Consider the following 12,765-nt stretch of genomic DNA (forward strand, 5'->3'; position numbering starts at 1 on the left):
ATGCTATGTTTAAACATTTACAACGATTGATAGAAACCCATCCAACTGCTGAATGCAGTATCTTCACAAGACTAGAGCAGTTTCATTATAAAAGGTACTTTTGAGCCATTCCAGGTTAAAAATCAGTGAATTTAAAATTTCAAAACAAAAAATTTTCACACATTAGCTTTTTATACAATAAACTGACAGAAGGCATTCTCTTGGGGCCCAGACATGGGCAGATGATGAACCACCATTCAGCTCCAGGGAAAACACTCCTAATAGGATGAAGGCTCTAGTGAGAGGACTGCAAGAACAATCTCATTTTCACTCTCACTTTAATTGTTTTCTCTGTGCAGAGAAGCTGCTTTCCATCCCCAAATTAGATTGTGAATCCAGTTTCTTGAAACTTGAAGTTGAAACCAATTATTTTCATTAAACATGACTGACCACAAAAGATCACACATCTTGAAGCAGCTAATCATCTTATTTATGAAATGCTCTCTTTTCCAAGATGACAGTACATGAAGCTTGGTGAAAGCCACCCTTCATCTCCCCAAGGAGTGGTGGATCAAAGCATCTCATGATGCTGGGCATAGTAGGAAGGTCAGCTTGGAGTACTTCTTTCTTTTTCATTCATGTGGATTTGATTCTATCAGCTGATGCTTATTGTTGCTGAAATATGACAACCCTTCACTGGAAAAATGGGAATCTCTTGCTATTAAATATTCATAGCTGTGCCTGTTACCATGGGAGCTGAACTCCAAACAAAGCTCAATGTCTGAACATTATATCCCTGTGCCACACCATAGGGAGAGAACTGGGGCTCTGTCTAACAGACAGCTTAGCAGGCTGCAGATTGCCACTCTCTAAGCAGCAATAAATTTGAAGGGAAAAATAATCTATACTGTGGCAAATTATGCTCTTTGCTAACTGAAACAAAAGCCAGAAGATAGAGCAGCTTTTAGATTCAAACACTGCATGTAGTACTACCATTGAACTAAACCAGCAAATATTATAATGCTAATAATGACAACAGTAATAAGCTTGTGTTAACATATGACCAAGGAAGGTACATCAAACCTCTTTGAAGAGGTATACGGAGGTTGGTACCATTTTTGAATGGCATTCCCATTTGAGCTTCCCATGTTGTCACAACTAGCAGAAACCACCTGCCACATGAGCCATGCAGAGGAGGCACTGTATTCTCTGAGACACCAGCCAGGCACACACAAATAAACAGTACTCATGTAGCACTTAGGTGGGACCATCTGCATGGCTGTTTTGCATCATGCACTACCTTCCAGGGAATGTGGAACATGCTGCACGTATGTCAGCCACCTTCTTCCCAGCAGGGTGATGGATGGATCCTGTTTGTTACACAAGCAACAACATCTGTACAGAAACGTAATCTGGTGATTAAGGCATGCATCTGTGGCAGCTGGAGCTGAGGACCTCCTTCACTTGCCCAGACATAGGCACAACACCTGCGATTTGTAGCAGCCCCCAGCTTTACAGAATCACCCCCATTCCTGTGCCCCATCAGCACAGGCTTCTGAGCCTCAAGCAAGCCGTGAGTCTGCAACTGCAGTAGCATGATCCGTGCTGCCAGGAGAAAAGTTACTAACCTGTCAAACCACACAGTCTTCGAGACAAAGGTCAAACACAAGAGCTGCAAAGAAAAGCAGCTTTCTCCAATTTCCTGCATTACAAGACATAAGACGACCGTGTTCACAGTACCTCATTAGTCCTACACACCAATTTTGGAGAACCAGGGGCTTCTCACATCACCATCATTTTTCTGGTCTCCCATTGTCCCTCAGCCCGCTTCCCCAGCTCTGGTTAGAACTTAGAAGTTTAAATCCTTGGAAGATTTTCCACCAGATGGCACATCAAGATTTCCTTACCCCTCTAGACTTCCTGACACCCCATGCTTCCCATTTTTTTCACTCCCTGAAGTTTTAACTCAAGAAGCTGCCTCCTTCCTCATGACGACTAAGTAGCGTAATGCTTCCACTGGGACACTCAGTCAAGATTGTTCTAAAATAAAAAATATAACTGATATCTAAAGATCACTGAGGCAAAACAGCAATGCACTTCTCAGGTCAAATATGCCCAGGTAATTTTTCAGGGCAATGGCAGATCAGCTGTTTTTAAATACCATTCTTGAAAACTCCCTGCTATTGGAAGACAGCTACCTTGTGAAAAGACTTGTGAAAAGTCCATGTTATTAGAACCCGTACAAGTGGCATTAGGCTTCTGGCTGGTATCTTGCAAAGCACGTTATATGACCATTCAAGTATAACATCCTGAAAATACTTTAAAAATCTAGTGCAACAAACAGAGGAGATGAATACACTCGCCTCCCTTTAGGCTTCCTATACGCTGTCTGGTCTAAGAACATGGATCAGTTAGCATCTACGTCTGTGACCCACATCCATATGGATAAGCTGGGCACACAGGCTGCCAAGGCCAGCTAACATGACTTTGCAGAGTGGAAATGTGCTCGTCTGGTCAGTGGGTTTCAATTCCCTATGGTCACTAGGGCTTCTGAAAGACAGTACATATGTAAATGTTAACGGTAGTTGCCACGTTACAGAGGGGAAGGTAATTATTTAGCAATAAACGAAATACCAATTACTAATAGACTTGGTTCAGAGATCATCTCAGCAGTGTGTCTATGGATGAAAACTGCCAGCTCCACCTTCCCTGCCTGTGTTTCCATCACCTGCCACAAGCTGTGTCAGGGAAGGAGAGATGTCAGAGGCCCCTGCAGCACATCTTGTCTCCCCAGCAATAAAAGGGAAAAGAATCTGTAAAGCTGAGAACTTCTGATGTGACACCTCAGAAGTAGCACAGACCACTGATGTATTAGCATGGCAAACTGGTACCCAAATCATATGCCTCAAAGCGAGCTCAGGTATTTTTGCCCTAAAAGAAACTGGCCTCTAAGATATACTTCCTAAGGATGCTCTTTGAATAAGGCATTAAAGATGACATTACTGATGCTAATTGGAAACTGACACTTCAGCCTGTTTTTCTAAAAAAATGAGGCTTGTGCAATCACGCTCCTCTCAATAGCTTCAGCTTGATTGCTTATTTGAACTGAACTGGAATAGAGACTCAGTGCTCTGAAGGCTCTTTTGTTGATACAAGCTTTACAGAAATCAGCCAGAGATGCCAGGCCTGGAGAAAAGGACACTGGCTGAGTTCACACACACAACACCTGAAAAGCTGCATCCAAGAGAACTAAATATGAGGAAAAAGAATTAAGAGCTCACAAGCTATCATGAAATATTGATGCATGGAAAAAGAAAGGCTTTAACAGTTCCAGTGATTACAGAATTATTCAAGTTGGTGCTTCATTCAGAAAAAAATGCTTCTACATAAATACATAACACATGATCTGTAAAACCATAAGAAAGGGCAGCAGGACCAGTGTATTAAAGACAATATTGTCAAAATTAATAGAAAGAGATAGGGTAACATTTCAAGCTTAAGACTTCTTTTCCACTCCAATTCTCCATGGGTCTAAACTGTTATAGACCATAGCTTGATTTATGTGTACAGTCTAGGCATCCCTCACCAGGGACTAAAAATAAAGAAATTTTACACTCATCATCCACAGCTAAAGATAATGGCATTACAAGTTAAAATAAAATTATTCCAGAATAATATTATCAGGAATGTGAAATCTGAATCCAAGTATGAACATTTTTAGTAAATATGATCTGTTTCTCCACCTGTGTCTAAATGCTTTCAAGCCTCTTGACTACACATTTGATACTGTGCAGTAAAAGCTGGGAAAGGAATTAAGGATTTACAGCTAGTGATGACTTTGGTTCACTGTTTTTACAGACACTTTTGATGTCTGCTAGATACTACTACTATTATTATTATTATTATTATTATTATTATTATATCATTACTTGTAAGAAGTCCAGCATATAAAGTGCATACCAGAAAGATAATAATATTGCTTATATAGTATCATATTGCATGTATGCAGACAGAATATCCTATGTTTTCCTTACTGCTACATAAATATTGCTTATTCCTTCACTATGGGAACATAAACCTTTTGCCTCAGCTCATGAAATAGATGGTTCTATTTAGCACATGAACACGAAAAAAATTGGATTTATCAAGCTGCATTTTAACAAAAATATGCAAATTTTAAGACAGCATGCAAGCTGTAAGAGCTTCATATAGCTATTTGGATTAGTCAATAGCATTATGCTGACATTAAATAGTATATAGAGTCAGGGTTTTTTTCCGATTCAGCATCTACAAGACAGATGCATTTGCGTCCATTTTTCTCACCTCCCTAACCTCTTGTTTCAGTCACTGGATGGCAGGAGCAAGAAGAAAGTATTTAACAGTCACCGCCAGGCATTACATATTGGTTTCCATGAAGCCACTGTTCATAAACTTAATAGTTATGTGGTTGGATTCACCAATAAGATATTAGGAAAAAAATTGCTTAGTTTTAAACTAAACTATCAGACACATAAAAAACTAAAATTAAAAAGTAATCAATCCCAGGGAATAAAGAAATCCCTCAAACTAATTGTATTTTTTAATTAATAAATAAAAGGCAAGGAGTGTTTAAATCACAATTCTCGTCTTTCCTGAGTGTCACCAAAACCTCCAGCAGTAATTATGCCTTTCAAACACGAGGTTTTAACTAGGGATTACGACAAACAGTTACTGGAACAGAGAAAGCCCAAGATGTGGTTTCTGTGAAGTGCTCTGGAGTTGCCTATTAAAAAGCAATCAGCCCTGCTGGAATGGGGAAAGCACCCCACAGCTCTCTGTCTGAGCAGCACAAGGAACAAAGGCAATGTGCTCTTGGAATAAACACGACAAAATCCAGGCAAATGTCTGTGTAAACAAATCAGTTTGATACAAACACTGTAGGTGACTTTCAGCTCTGTCAAATCTGACACTTGTTTTTTAAAAACATGTAATGCCAAGTTTAAAATTCCAAGCCCATGGGCATTAACCTCAAATACTCTTAAAGTTATAACGTTAAGTCATCACATTGCACAGTGGTTAAACCTTCCAAAATTTTAGACATCTCTCTTGCATGGTCAGAGCCATGGCACCATCATCATCAGGACCTTCAGAGCCTGCTGGACTGGGAGAGATAAAATTGTGTTTGCTTTTTCAGCTACCAGCAATGGGCTGGACGGAATACCCAATGGGGCACATTCAAAAACAATCCTATGCTCTCTGCTTCCTTGGGGAGGGCTATACAGTGGCTTTCAGACTAATAAGAGAGCCCAGTAGGCAACTGACCTGCAGCCCTGGGAAAGAGGTGAACAATGCACCAGATGTGGGCTTACCTGATGAGGTGCTTCTCTCCATGCACTGCTTCTGAAGGTCCAGGCTCCGCAGCTCCTCTGTACTGGCGTATTTCATGACAGAGTTAATGGAGGTGAGGGTGCTGATGAGTTGTGAATTGAGAGATCCAATCTGGGAGTGAGGCTGCCCAAAGGCTTCTGCCAATTCACTGTAATTTTCAGCAAGCAGCATCTGCTGCTCCTGCAGCAGCTTCTGCACACGTTCAATGTAGTGATCCAAGCCTGTCCTCAGCTCAGGTGGAGGCAGAGGGCTCTCCAGCTGACCACTGACTGGGGTGCACACAGGCTCTCCCCCAACACCTATGCTCCTCGTGCCAGTTGGGACAACCGGCAATGGAGGGGGTCCACAGGCAATGCTCCTCATTTTCAGACCAACCAGGTAGTTCTCATGAACACTTATCTGTCCAATGCCACAGTCTTTGGTTTTTATGGCAGAAGGCTTTTCAAAGCCAGGGTGGCTAGAGAGGACAGTGCCCACTCCCACCGAACGCACCTTAGCAGACGCGTGTATGTCCTTCACCCGGCCATCCCCTACTGCCACACTCCGCAGCTCCACACCGTCCGTGCTGGTCTGCTTATCACAGCTGCTCACAGTGGTGTTAGTCCCACAGTCTGCCAGGCAGGCTACCTCCGTGCTGGTGCACTGGCTCACCATCTCCAAAGCTGTGCTGGTTTGCTGGCTAGCCGTGGAAGGCACGGCCATCACCATTGCCTCCGCCCTGGGAACAGCCTCTGTGGCTGTTTCACGGGAAACGTGTTCCTTGGGCACACAAACCACCACATCCACCGAGCAGTCCCCGCAGCCGACAGACCTCACTGCTCCAACCCGCGCCTCTGCCATCTGGCAAGGGCTTGGCACCTCCGACGGCTCCTCTGTGTTGATGCCCGTCTCACAGACACTTGTCTCTGTGCCCACTGACTTATCATGCAGCTCCATGGACCTCCCTGTGCCCTGATCCTGCACCTCTGCCCTCTCCCTCACCAGCCATCGGTTCATCAGGAGCTCGGGGCCCGCGGCCGTGCTCCGCGTGGCAGGTCTGCAGGACGTGCCGATGCTGCTTGTCTGCAGATGGTTTCCCACCGACGAATCAGCAACATCCACGTGATCTCCCACCATTTGGTCTCTCGTTTGTACGACAGCCTCCACCATCCTACTGACAACACAGGGCTGAGCCATCATGGCTTTATCCACCTTTTTTCTAGACCCAGCTGCTTGCAACTCCTGTTTTAACTTGGTCATTTCCCTGTCATGGGTGGTTTCCTTTAACTGAACCTCTAGTCTGTAAATCTTCTCCTTAAGGGCTTCGATGGTCTGCTGCTGAAGCTCTATCTCTTTTTCAACCTCTGCAGACAATCCAAGCATGGCCTCCGTCACCCCAACTCCACACTCCCTCATTTCTTTCTCTGTTCCCACAGCTACTTCTTTGTGGTGCCTTGCAGATCTGTTGTATATAACGATATCGTTCATGTTCTCATCAGCACCCACAGCAACAGATCGGGCTTCTTTTGTCAGGCCTTCTCTGTTCACCCGAAGGTTTGCTGGACTTTCATAGTTACTATCTTGGATTTTTTTCTCCAAGGCTTGCATCTCAGCAGTCAGCTGCCTGAACTCCTCTATCCTCTGAGAGCTCTGCTCCACACTCTCCATCTCTTCCTCACAATCTATATACAGTTCTCCACCTCTTCTCACCTGAGACATGTGCTCCCACTGCTCTGCATTTCCTGCACTATAGGATCGCTTTCTGAAACCGTATGTGTCATTTTGAGTGGCTTTCCTGTGGTTTTTGAGTTCAGCCATCATGTGCCTCTTCTCCTCCTGCAACACTGAAATTTTGACCTGCAGCACAGGAATAGTCTTGACTTGCTCCTCAAGCTCCTTGAGACGCTTGAGGGCAACTGCCATTTGCTCCCTGATGTGCTGCAGATGCACAGGGCTCACGTTGGTGACCGGTGTGGATATTCCTGAGCTCATGGGGCTGTGACGAATGGAACTGCCTAATGAGGAGCTGAAACAGGCACCATAGTCACCATTCCCCTGATACCCATTCTGCAGGTGCTGAGACACATGACTGTATCCACTGGATCCCACAAAAGAGGGGAGAGAGCTCGTGGAGCCCATGCCTCCAAAGCTGGAGAGTCGAGGCCGGCGGACATCTCCAGGTGTGACCTGCATCATCCTCTCCTGCTCCAGTCGCCTCCGTGTTTCCATGAGGGTTTTTGTTACAAGGAGGTTGTGCCGAGGAGGCTGGGGGGAGGGAGGAGGAAGCTGTTTAATCTCTGGAACAGTTAAGTAGTTAGGAGATACTTCAAAGGAAACTGAGGGTTTTGCAGGGACGGACAAGGTTACTTGACTCCTCGTTGCCAAAGACTGCTTGTTCTCATCACTGTTCGATGAAGAGAGAGACTCTGTGGAGGTCCAGCCACTGCACTGGCCACCAGAGTTCTTGGTGCTCACCGAGGCTGGTACAGCTTTCCTCCTCTTTCGTATATTTAGTTTCTTAATGGTATTCCCCTTTTGTATATCATCCACGTACTTCAGAAAATCCAAGTCTAGCTGGTATCCATAAGGTGTTTCCACAAAATAGGGATCTCTCCGTTCTTTTTCATCTTCTCCATTTATAGTAACTTCCTCTTTTTCTGGAAAAGAAGAAACAAAATCAGCATTCAGTAAACTACATACTCACACACAAGCGTAGAAAGACGGTGCTCACTGCATGCCGGAGGCAGAAATTGCTGCTGCAGCTCAGCGAACAGACCGACTTTCCGCTGACTGACCCTTAACACTAAATCCCGATTAACTTTTTAAAAGTTAATCAGTGGGTTTTCAAATGCTGAGAAGTGCATACCCACATAAATGTGAACACATGCATACGCACAGAGAGCGTCTGTTAATGAAGGGGCATGGCCAGTAGCTCCAAACTGTCTTTGCCCAAATCCTCCCAGTCTTCCTATGCCGCACCAAGCTTTAACACATGCTATGTTATCATGGAAAAAAACACAGGATTAAAATGTACACGAATCATCTGGAGACAACTTCTCTAGAGGGTGCATTCAAGCAGCCGATAGGAACTCTGACCCCGTTCGTTATACAACTGATGCCATTAGACTTTACACAGCTCTGCAGCGCTGTTTCATGGCTCTGGGAAGTGCCGCCGCCAACTATTCGCACCACAGCTCATATTACTTCCACCAGCACCTCTGCCTCTTTCATTTTAAACTCCGTGAAGCTCCCACCACCACGACAGGCAGCAAGATCCCTTCCAGCAGGGTCCCAAACCTCATTGTTCAGGGACAAGCGTCATACAAGAGGTGCACCCACCTGCCCTCCAGACACAGGACTCACCTGTTCCTGAAGCAACATTAATAAAAAAGCTCAGTACATGTGCTGGGTTTTCTCAGGCTACGCATTTATATGCAGCACTGCCATACAACCTGCTCCTCCCGCCTCATACTTGGAAGGAGGAAAAATACAAATAAAGAAAAAAAAAGAAAAAAAACAACGGAAAAACAACTATTGCGAGTTAAGCTCTGGAGGAATAATAAAAGCCAGCTTTCCGGTTACCTGACTTAGCCACATGTCTCAGCCCCCACACTGCAAATCTTCCAGCCACGTATGGCTGTCCCAGCTTCATGTGTCACACGGCGGAGCCCTGCCTCCCCGCGGCTCGCCGCTGCCTGGCCCCATAAGGAAGCGGCGCGCTGCCCCCTCGGCGGCCGCGGGCACAGAGCCGCTCCGCGCCTTCTCACAGCAACACCCGCCTCAGCCAAGGAGGAGGCAGGCGGCAGAGCGGAGGGGAAAAAAAAAAAAAAAAAAAAAAAAAAAAAAAAAAAAAAAAGAAGCTCCCGACTTACTGCAACTACAGGAAGTGACTTAATGTTGTGCTGAAAAGGTTTTCGGCGGGGAAAGGGGGCGGGGGAAGCTCCTGTTTTTCCAGTCTCCTTGGCATACTTAAGGAAAGCTTTGCCTGCAAACAGTGTAAGTGCTTTCATGGCGATCCGTCTTGCTTTTGGCTACCGCAGGACATCCCGAGCTATAGCTGGGAGGAGGACGCTGCTCAGAAGACCCTGCCATCCCCGGTTCGGGAAGAGAATAGGATGGAGTCACAGGCACAGGCACGCACATGTCAGAGCAGCAGCAGTGGGGCCGACCAGGTCACCTTAGTACCTCGGTTCTGCAGTGTAGACAGACACAAACAACCCCCCCAGACCACATGTTTCTGCTGAAAGACCAGAGTGTCAGTATGGTGTGGTATTTACTTACAGATACACCCAAAATAGCCGTCTAAATACCACTGGAAGCAAAAATACATGCATACAAAAACACTTCAGACACATGAGGACACATAGCTCTGTTCTGTCCAGTAGGACTGCCTCAGTGTCAGGCAGGGAAAAAATCTCCAGGAATCCCACTGCCGCGGAGACTATGACAGCATATTCTCTAAATTTATTCTCTAAATTTCTTCTCTTCCTCCCTGAAGTCGGTACTCTGTTCCCAGATTCTCATGCTGGCTCCATTCGCTGCAGACAAACAACTCTCCACACCCCACAGCTCCACACCCTAGGCTGGTCCTGCCTGCACCCTAGGTTTGTGCCCACTCTCTCCTTGTCCCTCATTCCCTGTACCCTTCTGGATTCTTTTTGCCTTCTTCTCCACATATTTTGGATTTCCCAACCATTTTCTCGACTTACATCCATTTGCTTACACTACCAATTATAGACCAAAATCTGGTTATACTCTCACCCCTCATTTCAGGTTTGGTTCTAGTCATTTTACCCAGCCCATGGAAATCCAAGCTCCATCAGTTTTACCTGTTGTCCCATTTTCCCTGGTTCCTTTCCTTTGCTTGTCTTGATCCTTGTCTTCCTAGCCAGCAACATCTCTGATTATCCCATCACTACACCAGTGAGGTCAAACAGTTTCTCTAAACTGTCCTTGAGCACAACGCCTAAGTGCTGGATGGGGAGGGGAGAACAGACCCTTCCTCTGTGAAGGGCCTAGGACTTAAGAATTAGTGCATCCTTGGAAAAATGTCCATAGAACTAAAAGACAAAATCTCATGTTCCATCATGGGAGTCAAACTGGGATCTCCTACGTATTTTGTTCTTCATGGAATTAAGATTGCTCAACAGAAACCCATAAAAGATAAATAGTAATAAAGAAATAACCACGCTGACACTAAATCCCTCACTGCACATCTGCACAACACGTGCAGACAGCTCAGTGTCTTCACAATGGAATCTGTCTGGTCCTCGGCTGAAGCTGGCAGCACCGCCAGGATGCAGTTTGTATGTGGCATAAGCACAAGATGGTGTGTGGAGCTGAGTGCCTACTGCTTCTCCTTAAAACAACACAGTGAGCATTCCACCAATGTGATCCCAGTATTGCCAGTTGATCCCTGGAGACAGTTCTTGATTCCTTAAGACAAAAGAGGATCAGGCATGCAGTCCACTACCACAGCAAAACACTGGTGCAGTGTGCAGGAGCTGTGCCAAGCCTTTGTGCATTTTGTTGTCTCAGAGAAAGGGCCAAAGTGGGTGTGCCTGTTAAACGTGAAACAAAGCAAAACGGATGGCTGTGTTGAAGCAATAAAAATGGTTTTGTTGATTCAAAAAGGGGAAAAAGCTAATAAAAATGAAATTAATAAACACCTGGTAAGAGTGCAGCCCTTTTCAGCCCTTAGGTCGTGGATGAACCATGGATACACTTACTTCCTCGCTGTGGTGGGTGAGTATCAAATGCTGCTCCAGCAGGTTCCCCAGATCAACCTCAGAGGAAGCAGTGTCCCAAAGACCTCAAGTGAGCCAAAGATTCCTATGCCCACACACACAGAAAATTGCAGCAAATACCACACAGTACAAACACTCTTGTTAGGCTCTTTGTCTCATCCTTCGCCAGTTGATCATGGACACTGCTAAACTTAGAACTATTCCCTAGCCTCTGTAGTATATCAGGCAAATATCAATCACATGTGCAGATGCACAAACACATACACTTTTGTCTGTACAAATGTTGTAGACACTCTTCTTTTCATAGAAGAGGAAGGTTGGAAAAGACCTTTAAGATCATCAAGTCCAAATGCAATCAGTGAGACACAAACACATCATGTTTTAAAGCCAGTACCAGCGAAGCAGAACACTCTGTGAAGCATAGAGACCTCGTTGTGGTACTGTCATTATTAATGCATTTCTCCAGAAGTACACAAAGACTTCATTTCCCTCTCCCTGCTACAGGATAACCATGGGCAGGACACAAGTAGCATTTAAAAAATGTACTCTTCAATTCTCACTTTCTGTACTGCTGGGACTGACTCTGTCCAAACATCCCAGTCTTGCCAACTTCTATTAAATTATATCCTATCCAAAGCACTACACAAGAACATCAGTATATTAAAATATTGAGTCAGCTCTACCTGAGTCCACACTAATCATGCCCGTTTTCAGACCAGGAGAACTGGAAAAAGAATAGAATATTTAGTTTCTGTGCTACAGGACTTCTCAGGAAGACAAAAGCAAGGCCACACATTGAGTTTTGGTTCTGCAAGCTAGAAAACCTTTATTGTACAGCTACCTTGGAGAGTCCAAGAAGAGCAAAGAGAAGAAACTGAAGATGTTTTTCAAACACTGAAAGTCTGGGGTGCCTTGAAAAGTACAGCTATCACATGTTATGCCTGCTCTCCCTATCTGGTTATGATATCTGCTCTAATGCATTTTTATCATGGATCTGACTGCTCTTAAAGTAGTCTTTTTCATTGAAATGTTGTTATGAATAACAATCTCCTTCCAGAGTTATGGTGTAATTCATACAGAATGTGGCAAATGAAAAAATACAGAGGCAACAGTTGGCATAAATGGAGTCAAATCACTATTTTTATATGCTCAACTTCATTTTGAAAGCTCATCTGGGGCGGGAAAAGGATTAAAAAAAAAAAAAAAAAGAAGTTATTTGATCAAAAGACTTTTTAATTCCTTACTACGACAGAGACTAAATTGGTGAATTTTCCCCTTCTCCCCCCGCCTCCAAAATACTACCTTTGTTCTTCTTCACTTTACCATATATAAATATTGGCCTCACTTTCTGAAAAGATTCAAAACTCATGAGGCCAAGCACTTTAAAAAAAAGAAAAAAAAAGCAAAACTGATTATTTGACCATTTTTCTTTCAGTTACCTTTTCAAGTGTTGAGATTTGAATATAAGTTAAACAAAACAACCACAATAAAGCCTCTTGGAAAATAGACCTTATTTTATGGACACTCATTTTATCAGTTTTCTCTTGGCTAGCAATATTCAAAAGATGCCATGAAACTACTTGCTCCCCAACAATCTAGGTCTCTGTTATTTTCAAAAGTGCTGGTGGGGAAAAGTCCAAAAACAGATGACCTAAAAGATTTTTTTTTTTAAATTCGAAGAACCTAGAGAGAA

At 44.2% G+C, this 12,765-nt stretch overlaps 1 protein-coding gene across 4 annotated transcripts in view; it reads right to left on the reverse strand.

The window, feature by feature from the left end:
* KANK1 (KN motif and ankyrin repeat domains 1) overlaps positions 1 to 12,765 on the reverse strand; it is a 126,437-nt gene that overhangs the window by 18,911 nt on the left and 94,761 nt on the right. For 3 of the 4 annotated variants that reach the window (XM_088155948.1, XM_014881761.2, XM_088155947.1), the window contains exon 4: positions 5,328 to 7,982. In XM_088155948.1, the coding sequence (XP_088012074.1) occupies positions 5,328 to 7,982 (2,655 nt within the window). Of the gene's footprint in view, positions 1 to 5,327; positions 7,983 to 8,907; positions 9,060 to 12,765 lie in introns of those variants that run through there. The other variant, XM_014881359.2, reaches the window with a different exon arrangement.

This window comes from Sturnus vulgaris, chromosome Z (genome assembly GCF_052056855.1).
Source record: "Sturnus vulgaris isolate bStuVul1 chromosome Z, bStuVul1.hap1, whole genome shotgun sequence".
Lineage (NCBI taxonomy): Eukaryota > Metazoa > Chordata > Aves > Passeriformes > Sturnidae > Sturnus > Sturnus vulgaris.